Genomic DNA, 20,847 nt, shown 5'->3' with positions numbered 1-20,847 from the left:
GAATTTCCATGATACTTTGGTGTGTATCAAAATTAGATTTCCTAAAAACAAACTAAATGAGGGCTTAAGCTAAAATAATTAGGCAATGAGAAGGAAAGGCAGCCTTATTTGTAGTCTCTGGTGGGAAGGACCTAGCTATGCATTTAGTTTACAGGATACATAAGACCTATGTCTGTCTGTCTGTCTGTCTGTCTATCCCTCTATCATACATGTATACGTGAAGGGATTTAAAAATTACTATAATATTTACCTATAATAATCATTCTTTGGCATGATGTTTTTTTCAAGTAATCTCTGCCCAGCGTGGGCCTTGACCTTCATGACCCCAAGATGGAGAGTTGTGCGCTCTACTGACTGAGGCAGCCAGGAGCCCCAGGCATGAATTCTTTTTTTTTTTTTCCAGTCATGATTCTTTTAAATTCTCCATGCAACAATCTGACAGCTAACAGAGACTTTAGCACAATCTATTGTTTTGAACTTTGAGCTCCATGAATACATGATATCTGTTGAAAGTTGTAGTTAGAATCAGCCCTTAAGCTGACCCAAAACTATAGCAGACCACCTTGGATTTCTGGAGATAAGCTCACCCAGCTCTAAATATCCCTTCCAATCATGCTCTGGTCATGAGAAAAACCTACGCTGTTTGCATTTTCTGTCATCATCCTTTTTGGCTCCTACTAGTGTTGCATGTAGATGAATGCGTGAGCTTTGTCTCCGGGCTGGCACTGACGTCCGAGGGCTGCCACTTCATGTCATCCTCTCATCTCCCGGCATCCTTCCTGAACCTTAGCCTTGTTTGCCTTATGTTCTGGTTTCATAGAGGCCATTGCTTCATTTATGTTTTAAAGAGCCATGACGGAATATTTGATCACAATTATTATCTGCTTCATAGAGACATTATTCTAGTGCATATTCTTTGTCTACTATTTGGTTTCTTGCTCTTTTTCACTTTTTTTTTCCCCCTTAGAGGATCTTTGTATAGTTCCTTGAACTGGTTTCTTTCTTTCTTTCTTTTTTTTTTAAGATTTTATTTATTGATTTAACAGAGAGAGAGAGAGCACGAGCAGGGGTGAGGGGTAGAGGGAGAGGGAGAAGCAGACTCCCCACTGAGCAAGGAGCCCAATGAGGGGCTCGATCCCAGGACCCCGGGATCATGACCTGAGCTGAAGGCAGATGCTTAACTGACTGAGCCACCCAGGTGCCCCATCTTGCACTGTTTTTTTTTCTATTTTTCATCATTGCAGGAGATGATTTTTTTCCTTGATGAGCTCTTTATAGAAAGTTTTTAAGGGGAAGTGTCAGGCTACCTGAAATTTTTCCTGATTTGGGTCAAAACAGAGGAGCATAGAGGAAGGGAAGGAATAAAACAAGACGTAATCAGAGAGGGAGACAAACCATGAGAGACTCTTAACTGTAGGAAACAAGCTGAGGGTTGCTGGAGGGGAGGCGGTGGACGGATGGGGTAACTGGGTGATGGGCATTAAGGAGGGCATGTGATGTAATGAGCACTGGGTGTCATATACAACTGATGAATCACTGAACTCTACCTCTGAAACTAATAATATACTATATGTTAATTAATTGAATTTAAATAAAAAAAGAAAATGGGATTTATTTATTTATTTTAAGGGGGAGGGGCAGAGGGAGACGGAGAGAGAGTCTTAAGCTGGGTGCTGAGCCCCAGTCTCATGATCCTGAGATCACTACCTGAGCCAAAACCAAGAGTCAGACATTTTACTGACTGCGCCACCCAGGGCGCCCCTGATTTGGGGTTTTAAGTGAGTTTGTTGAGTTTTGCTTCTTCCTAAGCAACAAAGGTAAGCAGCAGTGAAGTTTTTAGAACCCAAAGACTCTTTTGTGCTACTGCAGAGACAGAGTTTCTTGCAAACATGGCTAGTCGTTGGTTCCTTGGAAGACTCATCTCTGTCTTTTAATACCAAAGAGGGTCCAGGGAAATTCTTGGTACCAGTGAATGCACACTGGCCCTAATACTGTGAATAAGGGGAGTTAGGTTTTGCCCCTTGATTTCAAGAGTTGTACCCAGCTCTTTATGAGATACACAGCCACTGTGTCCCCTTGCTGTAGGTTTTCCTCTCTGCTTGCTCCTACATGCCCCCTTCCTTCATCTTTACTGCTTTGGGCAGTCCTTCCAATGAAGTGAAGACCTGGGGCTTTAGCTATCTCCTACTTTCTAGGAAAAAGATTTTGTGTCTTTGTTTTTCCATCTTTTTGTTCCTTTTGGCTGATTTCAATGAAGAGAAGAAAAGAAATGCTACCATGTTCAAACCAGAAATAGAAACTCATGGGCTTTCAAGGCAGACAGACTTGGATTTGAATCCACTACTTGTTGTGTGACCTTGGCAAGCTATTTAACCTTTTTGTTCTTCAATTTCCTTATCTTTAAAAAGGCCATCTCAGGATGCCTGGGTGGCTCTGTCGGTTAAGTGTTTGCCTTTGGCTCAGGTCATGGTTCCAGGGTCTTGGGATCAAGTCCCACATTGGGTTCCTTCTTAAGCACAGAGTCTGCTTCTCCTTCTGCCTGCCACTCCCCCTGGTTGTGCTCTCTCTCTCTCGGGCAAATAAGTGAATAAAATCTTTTTTAAAAATTAAATTAAATGGCCATCTCTATAAGGACTGTTAAGAGAGTTAAATGAAGTGATGCTTGTAAAGCTCTCAGGATAATACTTGGCACCTAGTAGGTTAGGTGCTCAGTAAAGAGTAGTTATGACTATTAGTGTCATGGCCACAAACTGGCTCTGTGTAACTTCTAGCCTGCTGTTATTTGGGAAAAATGTTCTCTTAAAAGAGTCACCTTGAAGAGATCAGAGTTTCCAAAAATGTGGTCAACAGGTAAGAACTATTTCCCAGATATGACTCAACAACAAAGGGAGAAGGTGGATTTCATGGACTAATAAGCCTAAGAGACACCAGGTACTGTAATCCACCCCTTTCAGGAATCACAAGGCACATACCTCTATGATGGTGTTGCAATAGGTCCTGTCACACAGGAATGCAAGACGCTTTATCATAGAGCACAGAGAATGTTCTGACACATTTACGGGAGAGGGCCTCTCCCACACAGGCAAGTAAGTGTCTCAAAGGGCGATGAAAGGATTGGCAACTCTCCTCCCACAGAGAAAAACGGCAGAACTTTACCATTAAGTCTGGGAGTTATTCTGGGATAACAAAGGAAGCTGCTATTCAGAAATACTCTGATTTCTTATTTTGGTAAGCATAGTCCTTACCACATCCTGGGCCCTGCTCTAAGTGTCTTCACATATACTAACTCATTGAATCTACAACTATTTGAAGAGTTTATTTATTCCCCTTTACAGAGGAGGAAAGAATTCTCTTCCAAAGAATAAAGTATTCCCTTTCCTGATAATAAGGATCTAGATGAAAAGAGTTGTTGAAAGAGGAATGTTGCTTTTCTAGTGTGGGTGTAAATGTTATTGGTTTAATTTATGTATTCCCTGGTAAAGGAACCAGTGTGTATGCCCCTTCTCCCCGCCGAGCAGGGAGCCCGATGCGGGACTCAACCCCGGGACTCCAGGATCATGACCTGAGCCGAATGCAGCCGCTTAACCAACTGAGCCACTCAGGCGCCCCTGTAGTAGGTTTTTTAAAAGTTTTTAATTCAAATTCCAGTTAGTTAACATACAGTATACTATTAGTTTCAGGCGTACGATATAGTGATCCAACACTTCCATATAACACGTGGTGCTCATCACAACAAGTGCCCTCCTTAATCCCCATCACCTATTTCACCCATCCCCCGCCCACCTCCCTTCTGGTATCATTAGTTTTTTCTCTGTAGTTAAGAGTCTGTTTCTTGGTTTGCCTCTCTCTCTCTCTTTTTCCCCACTTTGCTCATTTGTTTTGTTTCTTAAATTCCACATATGAGTGAAATCATATGGTATTTGTCTTTCTCTGACTTACTTCGCTTAGCATAATACTCTCTAGCTCCAACTACATTGTTGCAAATGGCAAGATCTCATTCTTTTTTATGGCTGAGTAATATTCCATATTCCATTTTGTGTGTGTGTGTGTGTGTGTGTACCACATCTTCCTTATCCCTTCTTCAATCAGTGGACACTTGGGCTTTTCCCATAATTTGGCTATTGTAGATAATGTTGCTATAAACATCGGAGTGCATGTATCCCTTTGAATTAGTATTTTTGTATTCTTTGGGTAAATACCTAGTAGTGCAGTTGCTGGATCTTAGGGTAGTTTTATTTTTAACTTTCTGAGGAAACTCCATACTGTTTTCCACAGTGGCTGCACCAGTTTGCATTCCCACCAACAGGGCAAGAGAATTCCCCTTTCTCCACATCCTCCACCATCATCTGTTGTTTCTTAAGTTGTTGATTTTAGCCATTCTGACAGGTGTGAGATGATATCTCATTATAGTTTTGATTTGTATTTCCCTGATTACCAGTGATGTTGAACATCTTTTTATGTGTCTAATGGCCATCTATATGTCCTTGGAAAAATATCTATTCTTGCCTTCTGCCCATTTTTAACTGGATTATTCATTTTTTGGGTGTTGGGTTTTATAAATTCTTTATATATTTTGGATTTTAACCTTTTATCAGATATGTCATTTGCAAATATCTTCTCCCATTCCATAGGTTGCCTTTTAGTTTTGTTGACTGCTTCCTTTGCTGTGCAGAAATTTTGTATTTTGATGAAGTCCCAATAGTTTATTTTTGTTTTTGTTTGTTTCCCTTGCCTCAGGAGACATATCTAGAAAGTGTAGTAAGTTTTTAAATCAGTGAGACTTCTAAGTTTGTTCTTCTTTTTCAAGGTTGTTTGGCTACTTTGAGTCCCTTGAATTTTAATATGCATTTTTAGGATCAGCCTACCAATTTCTGCAAGAAGGGAGCCAAGATTCTGATAGGGAATGTTTGGAATCTGTAGATCAGTTTGGGGGAATATTGCCATCTTAACAATATTAAGTGTCCTGATCCATAACCATAGATGTCTTTCCATTTATTTAAATCTTCAATTTCTTTCAACAATGTTTTGTAGTTTTCAGTATACAGATCTTGCACCTCTTTTGTTCAATTTATTCCTAGATATTTTATCCTTTTTAGTAAATGGAATTGATTTCTTAACTTCATTTTTGCATTGTTCATGCTAGTGTATAGAAATACAATTGATTTTTGTATATTGATCTTGTGTCCAGTAACCTTGTTGAACTTGTTAGTTCAAATAGGTTTTTTTTGTGCATGTGTATTTCTTAGGATTTTCTATATACAAAATCATGTCAACTTTGAATAGAGATAGTTTATGTCTTTCTTTTTAGTCAAGATGATTTTATTTCTTTTTCTTGGCTAGAACCTCCAGTATGATGTTGAGTAGAGGTAGTGAGAGCAGACATCCTTGTCTTATTCCGGATAGCATTCAGGTTTTCACTATTAAATATAATGTTAGCTGTGGGTTATTTTGTAATACTCTTGCGTTAATTTGGTTTTGTTTTTAAAAATGTGTGTGTTTGTTTATGTAAGTAATCTCTACACCCAACATGAGGCTCAAACTGGGACCAAGAGTTGCATGTTCTTCCAACTGAGCCAGCCAGGTGCCCTATCTTGCTTTTCACTATAAGATACAGATCATCCTGACTTAAACTGACTAAAACAATAAGAGATCTCACTGTGTCCCTGATGGGTAAGTCTAGAGTTAGGATGGGCTCCAGTAATGGTGTGGATCAGTTTCTCAATGATGTCTTCAAGAACTTAGGTTCTTTCCACTCCTCCACTCTGCTGTCCTCAGCTTCATCCTAATGTTGATTTTCCTTAGGGTTGTAAGTTACCCACCAGGATCATCAGAACTACACTGCAGTGCTTCCATATTGAGGCTCATCTGGCTTACCTTACAGAGGGCCGTGAGGGAGACACAGGGAGAAAGGGAGAGAAAATGTCTCTCCCAACCATGGACTCTTGATCCTCTGCTCCATTTAATTGGGCCAAATACCCCGTTAGGCTGCACACCCACCCCTGGATCAATAACAGTCATCAGGGGAAACAAGATGTCTCTGATTTCCCCAGTCATCACTCCTCTCAGTATGTTACAGAACAGGAAACAAGCCAGGGGACATTCTCCTTTGAGGGAGATGGAGGAGCACTATAAATACTACTTTTTCTCCTATTAAATCCTATCAAGTGTTGTGGTGGAACTGTTCTGTATCTTGATTGTGATGGTGGTTACATGAATCTATGCATGTAATAAAATTGCACAGAAACACACACACACACACAAGAATGCATGTATAACTGATAAAATCTAAATGAGATTTGTGGCTTGTACCAATATAAATTTCATGGTTTTGATATTATCTTATAGTTATGCAAGATGCTAAATTGGGGGAGGATGGGAGAAGGGTGCACAGACAACCCTATATAATTTTTTTGGTGATTTCCTATGAATCCATAACTATGTTTTAAAAAATTATATCAAGTGGATTACATATTGGAGTTTTAGGCAATGATCAGCAGTATGGAAGGGAGATCCACAGCAGATCTTGGAGTAGAAGGACTTGTTTATATAGAGTATCAGTATCAGGTAGCTCATCTCATATGACCCTTTTGGAAAAAAAAAAGAAATTGAGGTATAATCTACATACAGTAAAGTGCAAAAATCTAGTGTAGCTTGAATTTACACACACACACATGCTCTTTACCAGCTAGAGGTATTCACTATTCTGACTGCTATCACATAGATTAATTGTATCAAATGGCCCAAATTTGTATTTATATTCATTATGACTCTCCGTCCTAGTCTAGGAAAGAAATAGAAAACAAGTCTATTGATATTGTTGCTTGTAGAACTCAGGCTAAAAAGCAAGCAAGCAAAAGAGAAAACAACCTAAGAAGTGGCCCTCTTTCTCAAAGGAGATCGGAATCTCCTTGCCTCCTGTTCTGGAAGAGCTGCCTTCATCCGGGTTGAGCCTCACACCAGGCTTGACGCCACTGCTTTCCAGTGCTGGCCGGTGCCCACGGTCCCTGTGCCATGTCACGCTTACTGCTCCACTTTTTCTTTTAATGCACCCAGTACAAAAAGTTGATTGTATAGATTCCTCAACCAGCAGGAGAGGCAGTACATAAGAGTGTTGAGCACATTCTGAGAGACACTAGGTATGAGAGACCAAGTGAAAGAGGTAGGTGGAGGCAGACAGTACCTCTGGTCTTTTGACACGTCCTGTCATCTTCTCATCTGCAAAGGTACAGAGTACCTTATCTGGGGCCTGAAATCTCTGCTATTCTCAGTGTTTTAGAACATGGCAGAAAGCTTAATGGTAACCAAATTGCTCAAGATGCATTTATTTCTGCTGACTAGGGGCTTTCCTCTCTCGGTGTCATGTGATTGGATATCCTAGGGCAAGAGGTCAAACTTCTCAATCTTGAACAAATATTTTAAAGATCTGATTTATTTAGTTGAGAGACAGAGAGACTGAGAGAATGAGGCAGGGCAGAGGGAGAGGGAGAAGCAGATTCCCGGCTGAGCAGGGAGCCTGATGCGGGGCTCCATCTCAGGACTCTGGGATCATGACCTGAGCCGAAGGCAGACACTTAACTGACTGAGCCACCCAGGAGCCTCTTGAACAAATATTTTAAGTCCAAAGAGGCAGAGACGTTAACAGGAATTGCCCATTTGTAAAACTTCCTGCAGCTCACTCATTCACAGGTGCACTTGACTGTGCACAGAACCTAAGGGCAGGGCTGCTTTATTTTCCAAATGGAAAGGCAACTGCCAGAGCCAAGGACTGGACTGTGCACCACCTTTGCTGAGGGAGAGGCACCTATGATTTAAATCAGTCGGGGTCCTGCAACAGATAGATGCAGCACCAGCAAAGAACAATGGAGGTGGTTTTAATAAAAGGCTATTTACAAAGGTGTGGGTAGGGTTAGGGAAACCAACAAGGGATGCTGAGGACCACTCCCGCCCCCACCCCGCCCCCGTTCCCCCAAGCCTAGAACTTCACCCTTAGGTCTGAAGAGACTGTTGAAGGGAGGGATTACAGAGCTCAGACAGAGGGGTCCAGAAGAGGAACTGACTAACTGACCAGCCTGGGCCTTTAGCAGGGGAACACAGCCAGTCGGAAGCCCAGCATGAAGGGAGCCAGGGACTACATACCTCAACCTCTCTCTTCTCCCACTTCTGATCTTCTGCTGTTGCCTCCCATTTTCCTAACCCAACTCAAAGTCATGACACCAGAGATCCTTGTTGACAGTTAATAAAGATCATCCCACTAAAGCACAGAGTGGGACCGAAAGCAGATCTGGTGGGATAGAGTGGAAAATACACAGCACACCACTCTTTCGTTCATCATGGCTAGCTGGCTACTCCAGGGGAGCACTGTCTGCTCAGGGAGGGGGACTTCCTACCCGCTGGGGCAAAAGAACCAAGGAAGAAAGTAAATTTGTCAGTGGTACTCCTTGAGAATGTTAATCCAGGCTCACGCAGAGGGTCAAAGTGGATTTAACCTCCATTTTCTTTCCTGCTGCTGTACTCCCTGGGTCCCCACACTGCTCACACACAGTGTCCCATGTGTAGGTTTGATGAAAACAATTTTACTCTATTTCTGGTGGCTACTAGGATGCCACTGATCATCATCACTGTCATCCAGCCCAAATATCTGTTTGCGAGGGACCATCAATGTCATTTGAAAGTCCATCTCAGAGAGGCTTTCAAATTAATTCAGACAACTGATAGAGATATTAAGAACATGTAAGAAAAGCCTCTAGACAGTCACTGAATACATAAGCAGTCATTAAGGTGTTTCTATGCAGACAAAGGGATGGGGTAATTTTGAGCAAAGTGGGGAATGATGAGGGCACCATGGGGGCTGTTACCTACAAATTTCTCACCATCTCTCACCCAGAGAAGTGGCCTGATCTCTACTTGATGCAATTGCAGGTGTAGGTGCTTGAAATCTTAGAGAAGATCGAGGCAGGGACAGATCCTTCCTTTCTGTAAAAAGTGATAATTTGCTCATGGATTTTTTTTTTTTTTTGCATTAATTGATTTGGTAAAATACCACATCATTATTCATCTTGATTGCTGAGGGTTTGGACATCTTCTTACTTTCTTCACCTTAGTCCGAGCCCTACAGGGACCGTATTTTATAAAACTTTCTGGGAAACGTCCTTCAGTGACCTTGCCTGTTGCATTGTGAATGGGAATCAGTTTGGAAATTTTTCACGTAACTTTTCAGGAACATAGCTAGTATACAAGAGGTCAACTCCTCTGTTTTCTTTTTCGGTGGTTTGAAGCTCCTAGATGCAATCTAATGCCCCCAGTGCCTCAGGGTCTGGTATCCAACTCCAGCTTCTACCCCAGCTCCGAAACTCCCTCTTAGCCAATGGGCAGTCTTTATTCTGAAGAGAACTTTGTTTAACCCTGAGAGGGAATTAAATTCAAGTTATAAAAAAACAAAACATTTTTTTAGGTCTCCCTATTTTACTTTCAGCCGGGACTCTGGTATTTACTCAAAGTGCTTTTTTAACAAACTGGTCTGACAGAAACTGATACTGCAAGAAGCTGGAGCCCAAAGCAAACAACTATATATATATATATATATATATATATATATATATATGTATATATATTTTTTTTAAAGAAAGCACTTGGGTTCAGCCCATGAACTGCTGAACAGACTCCCAGCAAGAAAAACCTAATTCTTTGCAGCAAACGCACCCACCTCTCTATCTTATCACAGAACATCAAACCCTGGCAGTGATCCCCTGACTCTCCACCCCAGGCTTTCCACTGTAACGCCCCCTCCTACTTCAGCGCCAAAGCAAGGCTCTGGGGAGGTCAGCCTTTGACGATCTGAGCAGGGTCCTCACGCCGACACACTGAAGGAGAACGGTCAGGGAGGCAGGACATTCCCCATCTACTTGAGTGCTTGAAGTAGTGCGTTGGTTTCTGTCAAGTAGCAGACCAGTAAGGCAGGTCAGCAGGGAAAAAGCCAATAACATGATTTGTACTGGTACTTTCTTAAAGACAAAACAAAATGAAATGAAACAAAACAAAGCTCAAGTTCTGCTTAGAAATCTCAGGACTTGCCCAAAGATACTCAGCTAGGTGTTTAACAACATCAAAGCTCCGTCCAGCCCTGCCTGCATCCCTTTCCCTTACCATAGCTCTTAGAGAGCTTCATATACTGGTGCTGGAAGGCCTTGGTCCAAGGGACCTGCTGGCCTATGTCTTAGTCTGTACCTATACTATAAGCCCCCAAACTGCCAAGATTCTGCCTCTGACCTAGTATACTTTCTGGGTCTTTGGTCATTCACCTCCTATAGAGCCCAAGCTTGCTTGAGACACACCAGGCATGACCTTTGAAACTGGCCCCAGGCTGGGCCTGGAACATATCATGGAGACCCAGAATGACCTGAGGGATGGAGCTGCCTGGGGTTGAGTGGTGAAGCCTCAACAAGCACTAAGCTGGCTATTCCTCAAGGGGCAGGAGTTGGGTCCCCTGGAATGGGTTGACCTGTCAGATTCACGGCCACAACTAGAGGTGACAGGAGTCTCTTCCCTACTTCCTCCAAGTCAGCCACGGGCTCTGTGTACTGGTCTGGATACAAAGCTGTTCATATAGTGAGGTCACCGGATGTTCTTGCCCCCTCCTGCAAATGCAGGATCCCAGCTCCCTGCAAAGTCCTCCATGCTTGTGATCTTAAAACATTCTGGCCAACGGGGAGTTTCTCTTGGGCCCTTATGATTCAGTCAGTTCATTCACAGTGTTATGTCCCTGAACTCTGCTGCCAGGGTCCTGTGCTGTTACCCTGTGCTGCTGAGTGCAGGGGAAAGCAGGGGAGAGCACCTTGTCTACCCTCCCCTCCTTTACATTTTATTTCATTATTAGCATGTGACAGTCATGTGGTAGCCCCCCCCCCAAGAAATGGCCATGGAGGGAATGGTATCCTTGAATGTTACCTTATTGAGAAAAAAGGGTTATATTTTTATTTTATTATTTTTTAAGATTTTTTTATTATTTATTTATTTTTAAAAGATTTTATTTATTTATTTGACAGAGAGAGACACAGTGAGAGAGAGAACACAGCAGGGGGAGTGGGAGAGGGAGAAGCAGGCTTCCCGCAGAGCAGGGAGCCCGATGCGGGGCTCAATCCCAGGACCCTGGGATCATGACCTGAGCCGAAGGCAGACGCTTAATGACTGAGCCACCCAGGCACTCCTAAAAATTTTTTTAAAGTAATCTCTACACCACACATGGGGTTTGAACTCACAACCCTGTGGTAAATAGTCACACATGTCCAACTGAGCCATCCAGGCACCCCAAGAAAAAAAGCTTTTATAGATATGACTAAGTAAAAATTTTGAGAGGAAGTGCTCATCCTGCACTAACCTAGTGAGCCCTAAATACAATCATTTGGGGGCTTTGGGGAGTTTTTTGTTTGTTTTAAAGATTTTATTCATTTATTTGAGATAGAGAGCACGCTTGAGTGGGGAGAGGGGCAGAGGGAGGGGGAGAAGCAGGCTCCCCACTGAGCAGGGCACCTGAACCAGGGCTTGATCCCAGGACCCTGCGATCATGACATGAGCCAAAGGCAGACGTTTAACTGACAGCCACCCAGGCGCCCCCAAATACAATCATTTGTATCCTTATAAGATAGACATAGAAAGAAACCGCAGACATACAGATAAGAAAGTGATGTGAAGACAGAGAGATTTGGAATGATGTGGCCACAAGCCCAGAAATGCTAGGGCAACCATCAGAAGATAGAAGAGACAAGGGATGGATGGTCTCCTAGGGCCCCTGGAGGGAGTGCATTCCTGACGAGATCTTGATTTCAGACTTCTGGACTCCAGAACTGTGAGACAATAACTTTCTGTTGTGTTAAGCCACCCAGTTTGAGGTAATTTTTTATAGCAATCTCAGGAAACAAATACAAACAGTGTTGCTTATATTCTCCTACCATCCAACAGAGGTTTTTTGTTTTGTTTTTTAAATTGTGTGAGTGTTCTTTCACTGAAAGCCCTTTTGGTTATTTCCCCCCATAGGACTCAGACACAAATATATGGGGATCCTGGGCTGAGAAACTAAGCCAAGTAGCGGCCACCAAACTACTTGAGAGCACATCTCTCCTCTGCACAAACTTGTTCCATCGGGTTCTTCTTCCTTTAGGAAGAGTTCTCTCCAAAAGATTTCTCAGCCCTGCGTGGAAGTCATGGAGACTTTGGATGGCTCACTCCCACCAACTCATATGACACGTGAAGATCTTGCTGATAGAAGGATCTCGGACTCAAATTGCAAGTAACACAGTTACACAGACATGTGTACACACAGTGTACAAAACTTGTCTTACCAGGGTTTCTAATGGATTCAAATGCATATGGAGAGCAGGACAAGCTTTTCTTTTTAGAGGGCATAATGTAAAATTCCATTACAAACTGAGTCCCAATTGCCTTTCAGTTTTTTGAAACAGTCTGCACTTCCCGAACCATTCCTTCCTCAATTTCAAGATGCTCAAGACTCTGCTGTGAAAATCTTTTTTATGTTGACAGTTTACATTGTTGTATATTCTTCACCTGGAGAACAAGTTACCTCAGAGTGCGGCAATTTTTAAATAAAGCCACAGCTTATTTAGATGCACTTTTGAGTGTTCTAGGTAATTCCTAAATAAAACATTGTATTTATAAAAACATAATTGTACTGGGCAGCATGCTCAGTGTAAACTTACTCATAAAAATAATTTTTAAAAACTATCAGAAATGAAGTTAATATTTTGAATACATTAAGATGATTCAAAAGTATGAAGGGGTATAATGTGAAAATTTCCTTCCATTTCTATCCTCCAGCCACCCAGTCTCTCTCCCTACAGTTTACAGTTTACTTGTTCACAGGAAATAGAGAGGCAGTTTGTTTCTTACTGTGCTTCCAGAGATGTTTTCTACACAAATGGTAGCATCCTTCATACACTTTAAAAACTTGTTAATTGAAGTATGATATGCATGAAGAAAAGTGCATGAAATTGAATCAGTGATCAAAAAACTCCCAAGAGGGGTGCCTGGGTGGTTCAGTTGGTTAAGTGTCTACCTTCGGCTCAGGTCATGATCTCAGGGTCCTGGGATTGAGTCTCACATCGGGCTCCGGGCTCAGCGGGGAGCCTGTTTCTCCCACTGCCTCTGCTGCTCTCCCTGCTTGTGCTCTTTCTCTCTCTCTCTCTCCTTCTCTTTCCCTCTCTCTTTGACAAATAAATAAAATCTAAAAAAAAAAAACCTCCCAAGAAACAAAAGTCTAGGGCCAGATGGCTTCACAGGTGAACTCTACCCAACATTTAAAGAAGAGTTAATACCATCTTCTCAAACTATCCCAAAAAATAGAAGAGGAAGGAAAACTTCCGAATTCATTCTATGAGGCCAGCTTTATACCAGTACCCAAACCAGATAAAGACACTACAAAAAAAAGAGAACTATAAGCCAATATCTCTGATGAACATAGATGCAAAAATCCTCAACAAAATATTAGCACACCAAATCCAACAACACATTAAAAAAATCATTTACCATGATCAAGTGGGATTTATTCACAAATCAATCAATGTGATACATCACATCAATAGAAGAAAGGATAAAACCATGTGATCATGTTAGTACATACAGGAAAAGCATTTAACAAGGTACAACATCCATTCATGATAAAAACCCTCAACAAAATAGGTTTAGAGGGAACATACCTCAACGTAATAAAGGCCTTATATGGAAAACACACAGCTAACATCATATTCAATGGGGAAAAACTGAGAGGTTTTCCCCTAAGATGAAGAACAAGGCAAAGATGTCCACTCTCACCACTTTTATTTAACATAGTACTGGAAGTCCTAACCAGAGCAATCAGATAACAAAGAGAAATAAAAGGGATCCAAATTGGTAAGGAAGAAGAAAACTTTCACTATTGGCAGATGACATGATACTACATATAGAAAACCCTAAAGACTCCACCAAAAAAATGTACTAGAACTGAAAAATGAATTCACTGTCATAGGATGCAAAATCAATGTACAGAGATATGTTGCAATTCTATACACTAATAATGAAACAGCAAAAAGAGAAATTAAGAAAATAGTCCTATTTATAATGGCACCAAAATTAATAAAATACCTATGAATAAACTTAACCAGGGAGATGAAAGTCTTGTACTCGGAAACTAAAACGTTGATGAAAGAAACTGAAGATGACACAAAGAAATGGAAAGATATTCCATGCTCATGGATTGGAAGAAAAAATATTGTTAAGATGTCTATACTACCCAAAGCAGCCTACACATTTAACGCAATTCCTATCAAAATACCACCAGCATTTTTTAGAGAACTAGAACAAATAATCTTGAAATTTGTATTGAATCACAAAAGACCCCAAGGAGCCAAAGCAATCTTGAAAAAGAACAAAACTGGAGGTATCACAATCCCAGTTATCAAGACACGCTACAAAGCTGTAGTAATCAAAACAGTATGGTATGGCATGAAAATAGACACATAGATCAACAGAACAGAGTCCAGAAATAAACTGACAATTGTATGGTCAATTAATTTTCAATAAAAGACTCAAGAATATGCAAAGGGAAAAAGTCTCTTCAACAAATGGTGTTGGGAAAACTGGACAGCAACATTCAAAATAATGAAACTGGACCGCTTTCTCACACAATACAAAAAAATAAACTAAAAATAGATAAAAGACCTAAATGTGAGCCCTGAAACTTCTCTCCTAGAAGAGAGCACAGGCTGTAATTTCTCTGACATCAGCTGTAGCTACATTTTCCAGATATGTCTCCTGAGGTGAGGCAAGAGAAACAAAAGCAAAAATAATCTATTGGGACTACATCAAAATAAAAAGCTTCTGTACAGCAAAGGAAATAATCAAGAAAATTAAAAGGCAATCTGAATGGGAGAAGATATTTGCAAATGACATATTCGATAAAGGGTTAGTATCCAAAATATATCGAGAACTTATACAACTCAACATAAAAAACCCAAATAATCCAATTAAAATTGGGCAAAAACATGAACAGCTATTTATCCAAAGAAGGCACACATATGGCCAACAGACACATGAAAAGATGCTCAGCATCACTCATTACCAGGAAAATGCAAATCAAAGCCACAATGAGATATCACCTCACATCTGTCAGAAAGGCTAAAATCAAAAACAAGAAACAACAAGAGGATGTGGAGAAAAAAGATTCTTCATACACTGTTGGTGGGGATGGTGGGAATGCAAACTGGTGCAGCCACTGTGGAAAATAGTATGGAAGTTCTGCAAAAAAATTAAAAATAGAATTACCAAATGATCCAGTAATTGCACTACCATTCATATGGTTGAGGCCAGAGCGAATTTAGGGCAAAATCATGAAGTTCATAAGTTGAGGGGGCTCCAGACCCTTGTTGGAGCAGGGATCAAGAAGAATGGCACTGTGATGAAGTGGATAAAACTGACCTTGGAGCAGGAAAATCTGGGTTCAAGTCTTCTGTCTGGCACTTACTAGCTGTGTGACTTTGGGAAAATCAGTTAACCTTGCTGAGCCCCAGTTACTTTTCTACAAAATGAGGCTAATAGCGATCACTTTTCAGTGTTGTTGAAAGTACTAAGTTACATACAGTAGGAACTATATCACATATACAAGTAACTTATGTAAATTCAACACTTGCCCTTTTTATACATTTTTCTCTTTTTTTTTAAAAGATTTTTATTTATTTATTTGAGAGAGAGAGTATGAATTGGGGAAGGAGCAGAGGGACAACCAGACTCCCTGCTGAGTGAGGAGGCTGATGTGGGGCTTGATCCCAGGACCCTGAGATCATGATCTGAGCTGAAGTCAAATACTTAACCCACTAAGCCACTCATGTGCCCGTGTTTCTCTTTTTTATGTAATAAAACATCCTGAAATATTTTTATATGTAATGCTGACCATATATGCAAGATGTATGTTTCACATTGATGAAATATATACATGGCTCTCTATATACAGTATTTTCTGAGCGACTTAAAGTGTTTTCAAGATTCATTTTGATCATATGCAACTTTTGCTTGACATGCTTGTTTTGGAATCTCATCCACACATGAGATGGGTCTCATTGTCCTCAGGAGGTGCTCAGCAAACTTCAGCACCTTTTCTTCCTTTTGCCTGTATTTGCGTCTATGTTTTAGACTCTTAAAGAAGTACTTAATGTTCTCATGTTACCACACTCAACTCTTGTGAAAGGGAAGCATCGAACCCTTTATTGTAAGCAGTTTAAGATGGCTGGTTATAGCTTCCCAGGGTATCACTGCCGTGGAGAGCACAGGGAGCAAGGATCAACTGAAAGGGATGTGTGGGAGAGTATCAGGCATGAGTGGGAATGGTATTTTGAAGCGAAAGTGGGCAGGGAGCTTCTCTGTGTCTCAAGTGTCATTAAGAGGCAAGCACCATGGGATGCCTGGGTGGCTCAGTCGGTTAAGCATCTGCCTTCGGCTCAGGTCATGATCCCAGTGTCCTGGGATCGAGTCACGCATCGGGCTCCCTGCTCCGCGGGGAGCCTGCTTCTCCCTCTGCCTCTGCGTCTCTCTCTCTCTCGGTCTCTCATGAATAAATAAATAAAATTAAAAAAAAAAAGAGGCAAGCACCAACTTTACCTCCATAAAGGCCCAGCCCTATGACTAGAAAAGCATTATCCTGGTCCATCAGGGACCCGAGTGGTTGGTGTCAGAGGATTTTAATAGCCATGATCCTGTTTGTTGGCCACACCATATAGAAGTAGTAATCCCCTCTTGACAGACATTTAGATACTTCCAGTGTTTCACTGGTATAGACACTGCAGTGGTGAACATTCTAATAGACACTCTTCTACGTTTCTGACCTCTGAGACGATTAGGATAAATTCTTAGAAGTTGAGTTGCTGTCAAAAGGAAGGTATGTTTAAAATGTTGATGTACCTTAACAAATTATTTTCTAGAAAACGTGTAGCAACTTATACATTTAGGAAGAGTGCATGTGTTTTTCTCACACCCTTGCCAAACACTGCTCATTGACAGCTTCTTCCCCTACCCACACCCTTTTTGTACAAAGCAAGTATGGTAATTAAGAGTACAGAAGATGACATCAGGGTACCTAAATTAAAATCACAGGCTTCCACTTTCTACCTGTGTGTAACCTTGAGCAAATTACTTAATTTTTCTGTGCTTCAGTTCCATCATCTCTAAAATGGGATCACAATAATATTTACCTGATTGGTTGTTGTGTAGATTCAGTGAATTAATATTTACAAAGTGCTTAGCAAAGTATCTAAATATCTCAGGTTAAGCCAAATGAAATCAACAGTTTTAAGGTTCCCAAAAGTAGTAAAAAAAAAAGTCAGCAATTGCATAGGGTTCAATGCAAGCACCAGCACATGTAAGTTATTATAATTTTTGCAGATCTTATAGGAGACAAATAATAGGGTACTTTCAATTTAATATAGCTGCTATCTAATTAAAATAGGTTAGTATTGGACCATGAACAGAGTGTCAAATCAATGACTCAGAAAAGAGAAATCATTCTAATAACTGAAAATATAGGGCATGGTGAAGGGGACATTTCAAGTCAGAAGAGGACAGGAGTTTGTTAATAAATATTGCTGGGAAAATTGGCTGGCCATCCAGAAAAAAAGAAAGCTGGATCTTTAGTTAATTCTGTACACCAAAACAAATGTCAAGTAGAGAAAATATGCAAATCTAAAAAGGGTGATCCACAGATTATGAGAAGAAAACATTGGCCAAATTATTAAAAATCTCAAAATAGAAAAAGACATGAAACCCTGAATTCATAAAAAAAGAATATTAAATGATTAAAAATTTCTGCATGGAAAAAAATGTCTTTAACAAAGTAGAAGAACCCCAGAAAAATACTTAGAACAGTAATGATAGACAAAATGCTAATTTCCTTCATATATGAATAACTTACAAAACAGTAAGAAAAATGCCAACAACATACAAAGAAAAAAAAACCAGGTGAATATGTGAATAGACAAGTTGCAGAAAAAAATTTTAAACATTGGGAGAGACGCTCAACGTCACTCATCATTAAATAGGTACAAAAAAAAAAAAACCACAAGGTACCACTTTTCACCCATCATACTGGCTGAGAGTTGTACTGTTTGATTCTCTCACCAGGTATATATTTCTCTTTCAATAAAGCAATAGTATTATTTTCAATAAGATAATGGTTTAAGCAAATCTACACGTTAAAAATAACAATAACATATAACAATTGATTTTGAAACCAGAGATCTGGTCTCAGATCTTGATAAATTCTCCGGATTATTTAAAGTTTACCACAAATCTTGGTTTATTTCAACCCCTCTGAGATCTTTAGGTAAATGAATTCTTCCTGTAGTAGTCAAAACATCAGTATTACACCGTGTAGGCTTTAGGAAAGCCAAGCTCTGCTATCCTTCATCTTTCTCCTCTTCTCTATGCTGCCCTCAAGAAGAAAAATTGTCATGGATTTTTCAAATTCTAGGATTCTTATTGGGTCAAATTTACTAGTAATCAACGTGCATTAAAGTGTCATTCATTTTGGGTATAGGAGTTTTGGCACTCTACAACACTCTCTTCTCTCTCCACGCTGCAGAGCTGGAGGGTGACGGGGCTCACTCCTAGCTCTGTGTGTGTGTGTGTGTGTGTGTGTGTGACACACCTCACCCATGTTACAGAAGTGGACACGGGGCTTGCTTCTCCCAGTGCTACCCAAGGCCAGCCCAGGCACTCCTCTTCTTTCTTCCCCTTTAGCTGCTGATGAGCCTGAGTCTGCTCTCTTCCCTGCCCCTTTTTCTCAGACACACGGGGCTCACTACCCCGGTAGCCATCCAGGCCAGCTCAGCATGAGAACATATGAGCATCTCTATTGTGCGGCTTCTTTTGTGTCTTGCTGGGTGTGTCAGGTTGGGTTTTGGTCTGGAGTGTCTTAGTCTTAATCAGATTGGCAAAAGAAAGACTAATCCATGTGGTTCTGTTCAGCTCAGTCATTGGGTTCCAGGCCCAAGCCTGGCCAGCAGCGAAGGCACAACAGTTATTCCTGGGAATAAAGCATCAGTGTGACTTCCAGACTCTACTCGCTGGATGGGAAGGGGCCTCGCTTTAGACTTGGCTAAAGAGCAGCTGAGCTTGCTGCTAAGGATCCTGAGGAACATAGGGGGACTTGGATTTTGAAAGGATGCTTAGCCCAGAGCCAGGGCATAGTAAGGAGGCTCAAGAAATGTTGATTGAAGTGATGATTGAGGTTAGAAAGACAAAATAAACACATAGGAAATATTTTTTTCATGATGAAAGAAGATATATCATCAAAGACTACATTGTGAGGCATGGCCACAATTATGTAGGCGATTGTATTAGTTAGGATAAAAGCTGTGCCTACTGCAACAAAAACCCCACAAATTTGACTGAAAGAAGATAGAAGTTTTTTCTCTTTGACAGAACAGTCCATGTAGTGTGGACTAGCAAGACAACACCACTCTGCAAGGCCACTCAGAATCAAGTGCTTCTCCCACCATTGCTTAGTGCCATAGTTCCCAAACCATGCACCAGATTGTCTGAGGGAGCCTCAGTGAACTCACAGGAGAACCACAGGATGTATTCCACTTTTGAGGAAAACAGAGGATCTTCAACATCTGACAGACACCACATATGCTAACAGCTTTAGTTGGTTCACAGTTTCAACACTGAGAAAGAAATACACCACTTCCCTTTGATGACATCATACCTTTGGGAAGTTAGGTTTTTGGTGGTTGCTATGATAAAAAGCAAGCAAGTAAAATCATTGTGGAACAGGGAATGGGGTGGTGGTGTCCAATCCAATTCCAAGGTTTGAGTTGTGCAGTGCCCAGCAGGTGCACACAGCCCATTACCAAGGGATTGCAGTTGTTTTGAAGTAAAAATATTTTTTCTTTTGATTTATATATACTATTTTTTTTTTTTTTTTGCAAATAGCTTCTAAATGTTGGGAGACAATGCTCCATGTATCTCTCATGGTTTTGCATATACTGTAAGCAGAGGCACTTACTGCCTTTGATCCAAACTTTTCAAGGATGTTTGTATAGCTAATAGTCTTAGAAGACAGAAATAATTACTTCCTCTGGAACAAAGAGCAGGTCTTACTGTCTAGTTTAACAGAAATAATGTCTCCCTCTAGGGCAGAGATCATGCAGGCTTACTGCCCATTATAAAAGATTCAGATTGCCAAAGCGTGGCAACCTGAGATTCAGGTTACCTCTCCTGTAACACAATCCCCTGTGTGCGCAGGTGTCACACAGTTCTCGCCACATAGCCCCATGGAATGGAGGCTCAGGAAACCAGAGCTAATTCTGTCACACGGAGTATTGCTACCGCCATGAGTAATGCATTCTTTTCTCTCTGACCCAGGAGTCTCATGTCTTTTGCCAACCTCCCTGAAACGTGGCTGGCTAACTCATTAGTTTGCAAATAGGATGAAATCTCAGATCCTTCACAGTTCTTGATACTGAGTTGTTAGGACATAAGTACTTACTAGGTTGTTTGGACAAAGCTACTTAAGAAATAGAACTATTAGTTCTTTCTTTTGGCCCAGGAGCATTGTGATAAAATTACTGAGATACTAAGGGTACTATGAACTGAAAAGTTGGAAACTCCTGGCTCAATTGACTGTTCTCCTCTGCATGTTTGAAAATAAGACTCGTCAATTTCCAGCTGGCAGGCAGGGGAAAAGAAGTCCAAGGAAGCAATTTCTTTTCCAAAGCAAGCCAGGCACAAGTCATACACAGCTCTCCCGCTCACATCCCATTGGTGGACTTAGTCACGTGGCCACAGCCAGTCACAAAGGAAGTGGGGACC

General features: G+C 41.0%; 1 protein-coding gene across 1 annotated transcript in view; it reads left to right on the top strand.

Annotated features, from left to right (window-relative positions):
• SPINK2 (serine peptidase inhibitor Kazal type 2) overlaps positions 1-12,631 on the top strand; it is a 52,837-nt gene extending 40,206 nt beyond the window's left edge. The window contains exon 5 of the mRNA XM_027598257.2: positions 12,031-12,631. Coding sequence (XP_027454058.1) covers positions 12,031-12,073 — 43 coding nt within the window. The 3' untranslated portion in view covers positions 12,074-12,631. The remainder of the gene's footprint in view (positions 1-12,030) is intronic.
• The last annotated feature ends 8,216 nt before the right edge of the window (positions 12,632-20,847 follow it).

The sequence above is a fragment of the Zalophus californianus genome, chromosome 2 (genome assembly GCF_009762305.2).
Source record: "Zalophus californianus isolate mZalCal1 chromosome 2, mZalCal1.pri.v2, whole genome shotgun sequence".
NCBI lineage: Eukaryota > Metazoa > Chordata > Mammalia > Carnivora > Otariidae > Zalophus > Zalophus californianus.
This window is presented reverse-complemented; position numbering and strand designations above follow the sequence as displayed.